At 33.0% G+C, this 3,035-nt stretch overlaps 1 protein-coding gene across 1 annotated transcript; it reads left to right on the top strand.

Moving 5' to 3' along the window:
* The first annotated feature begins 301 nt into the window (after nt 1-301).
* On the top strand, nt 302-1,192 carry LOC131856434 (F-box/kelch-repeat protein At1g26930-like). Its single transcript, XM_059208228.1, has one exon. It carries the CDS (start codon nt 302-304, stop codon nt 1,190-1,192), a length of 891 nt encoding a protein of 296 aa, XP_059064211.1.
* The last annotated feature ends 1,843 nt before the right edge of the window (nt 1,193-3,035 follow it).

The following is a 3,035-nucleotide window of genomic DNA, read 5'->3' as shown; positions in this document are numbered from 1 at the left end:
ACTAACATGGTATACTATTAATTCTAAAGGCATTCCATAAGGGCGTGGCCATTGAATCTGGATGATCGTTTATAACTATATGGTAGTAATGCTACTAAAATAATTCAATACAATTCTTTGACATTTTGCACACTCTGGCTTTATGTGAAAGAGTCTTGAGCTCCATATCTTATTTAAGAAGAAAAAGTTGATAATGGATTTTTTGCAGGAACTTCCTTAACAGATATTTCGGGACATCTTACTAAGAGTGCCATACAAATCTCAATCAAATATTAAGAGGTTATTGAAACCTGCCAGAAGAATGATGGAAAGCTTCCATTTTTATAAAGACAGAATTAAGTTTGGACTGACTAAGAAATATATATGTTTTCTGGAGAAGCCCAATCGGACATCTAGACACAATTCTATAAGGATATCTATATACGATCCTGTCGATCAATCATATAAAAGGCTTCCTCGTTTTCACAGACTTCCTGAAGTTTCCTATATCATAAATGTGAATCATAAGATTGTTCTACTGGGCGCGGAACGTGATATTAATCCAATATTAATTATATATGATTTATTATCTAATACATGGAAGTATGGTGCTGAATTTCCCATCCCCACACCTAGCGGCCTAGGGTTTGCATGTTGTGCCTCACCTGATGGATCCATTTACATTGCAGGAGGATTAGCCAGGTCTGGTCTTTCTCTTGGAATGCGTGAAGCAGCAGTTTATAAAGTAGATGAAGACAGGTGGGAGATTCTTCTTAAGATGTACTATGGAATGTACAGCTGTAGGGGTGTTTTTATTGAAGGAATGTTTTATGTCATGAGTTTACGAAATCTTGGATGTCAAAGATTTGATCCCAGAACAAGAAAATGGACAATGATGTTTGATATGTCTTTGCCTAGTCTATGCTGTAAGGTTCTCTATGCGTTTGGAAGACTAATTGCGTATGGAATCAAAGGAATAATGCAATATGATTGGCAAGGAAGGATATGGAGAGAATTGGACCCAATCCCTGGAAACCTTTCTTTCAGTTCTCGTGCCACAGTGTGGTGTGATCGAATTTTCTTTTGCGGAAGTTTTGGTATCCTTCGTATGTATAAACCTGGAGCACCTTCCTCTGAGAGGTGGATTTCTCTTGACGTACCCAAAAATTTTTTGGAAATGAATATCGTATCTATTACCACCATAGAAATTTAGTATGTTCTTAAAATCATTTAAACCATATGATTGTGTCAAAGTAGACTTCAGATGTCTATTTCTAAGAATTTAATAGTTACCGTTCTGTTGTGATATTTTTATTAAAACCGATGTATTTGAAAGCTTTTGAGAAAAATTAATTTTAACATTACTTTAAATAATAATTTTTATTTATATATTTTTCATTTTTCTTTTAAAAAATCTTTATTATCATTATTTATATTTATATGTATTTGGTATATATCGTGAGGACAATTTTTACTGACTTGAATGAAACCACAAAATTTTATTACTAGAAAAGGCCTCTTTCTATTATCTATTCTCTACTTTTATTCTTATAGTGGTGAGTACTTGGTTAAACTCTATGAATGTAAAATAGAAAATGAAATTGTCAATGTAATTTGCGGGTCCAGAAGCTTTCTACAATGACAGTAAAAATATTGAACCTAAGCAATTTGTAATCGGAGAAATGATATCCATGCCGAGCTTCAAAGTTTCTATTTAAATTTTGGTAAAAAAGGACATGACAAGTGTCTATATGAACAGCTTCTGAATAAATCTTGATTAGAAGGCAACAACCCCCTCTGCTCCACTCAAGCTATCTCCATCCGAAAGAATAAGAAATCAAGATACTGAGAAATTCATAACCTTTGGATTGGAATCTATTAATATTTGTTGCTTCTTTAGGTTTGTTTGGAAAATGTGATCTGCAGTCGGGCAATAGAAAGCGCGATGATTTCTGCTGCTGCAAGAACCTGTTTAACAGGAACAGCTTAAATCATACATATTATGTTTTGAATTTTAAGTTTAATAGTGCTAAATACTTATAATTGACTGATATTTTCTAGACTTAATATGTTGCTTAGTGTGTGATTTAAAACTTGCTGCTTCAATATTCTTCCATTATCAACATGCATTCATCTCTTGTTTTTTTTTAAATTTATTTCCATGATGATACTCTTGACTAAATTGTATAAACCAAATACCCTACAAATACGAGCTCAAGAATCAGTGTTATATGTGAGAAGAGAGATTCTAATGTGTTATATGTGAGAAGAGAGATTTTAATGTTTGGCCTTTGTGATTTATGAATGACTTCAAGGATATGTGTTATATGTGAGAAGAAATATTTTAATGTTTTGCCTTTGTGATTTGTGAATGACTTTTTATTCTTTTCCATTTTTATTTGATGCAGCTTATACAATTTTTGTTGTTCCATATATCTCATAATTACATTTGGGGTGTATCTAGATACAGTTCACAAGCACATCCACGGAACTACTAATGTTTGTCTGTGTTGTAGATTAATTCTTGCCTCCATACCTTATGGTTTACTTTGCATAAACTTCCAAATCAAGGTTGCTTTACGTGACATGCACTATCCATTTCAATGGGTGGAAAAATCATTGTAATCACAAAGCTTATACAAAGTTGATCCAACTTCTCCTTTCGCTCCAAATACCATTTTTTTCAATGGGTTATTTTAGTAGAGGTGTTTTGACACTAGCCCTTATTCAAATGTTTCCCTATCCATCTTCAAATGTTACTGCGTAGTAATGTATTATGCATTGTGCCATGAAATCCACAATATGATTTAAAAAATTCATGACCTAACTCTTATTTTCCTTCACTCTCAATCTCAATATTGCCTTTAAAAAAATTACAATCCATTTTGCTAAAACCATTTGACGTATTTCATGCTAGGAATTATTTTCGTTACTTGGCTCCCCTATAATACATCTAAGTTACAATTATTTAGTGTTTACCCACCAGATTGACAATTTAAATCTAAATTAAGCGTGCTGGGCAATGCAACGTTGAGTCCTAAGGGCTCCATTCTGCA

The sequence above is a fragment of the Cryptomeria japonica genome, chromosome 7 (genome assembly GCF_030272615.1).
Source record: "Cryptomeria japonica chromosome 7, Sugi_1.0, whole genome shotgun sequence".
NCBI classification, from domain to species: Eukaryota; Viridiplantae; Streptophyta; class Pinopsida; order Cupressales; family Cupressaceae; genus Cryptomeria; species Cryptomeria japonica.
The sequence above is the reverse complement of the archived record's forward strand: the minus strand, read 5'-3'. Positions and strand labels throughout refer to the sequence as shown.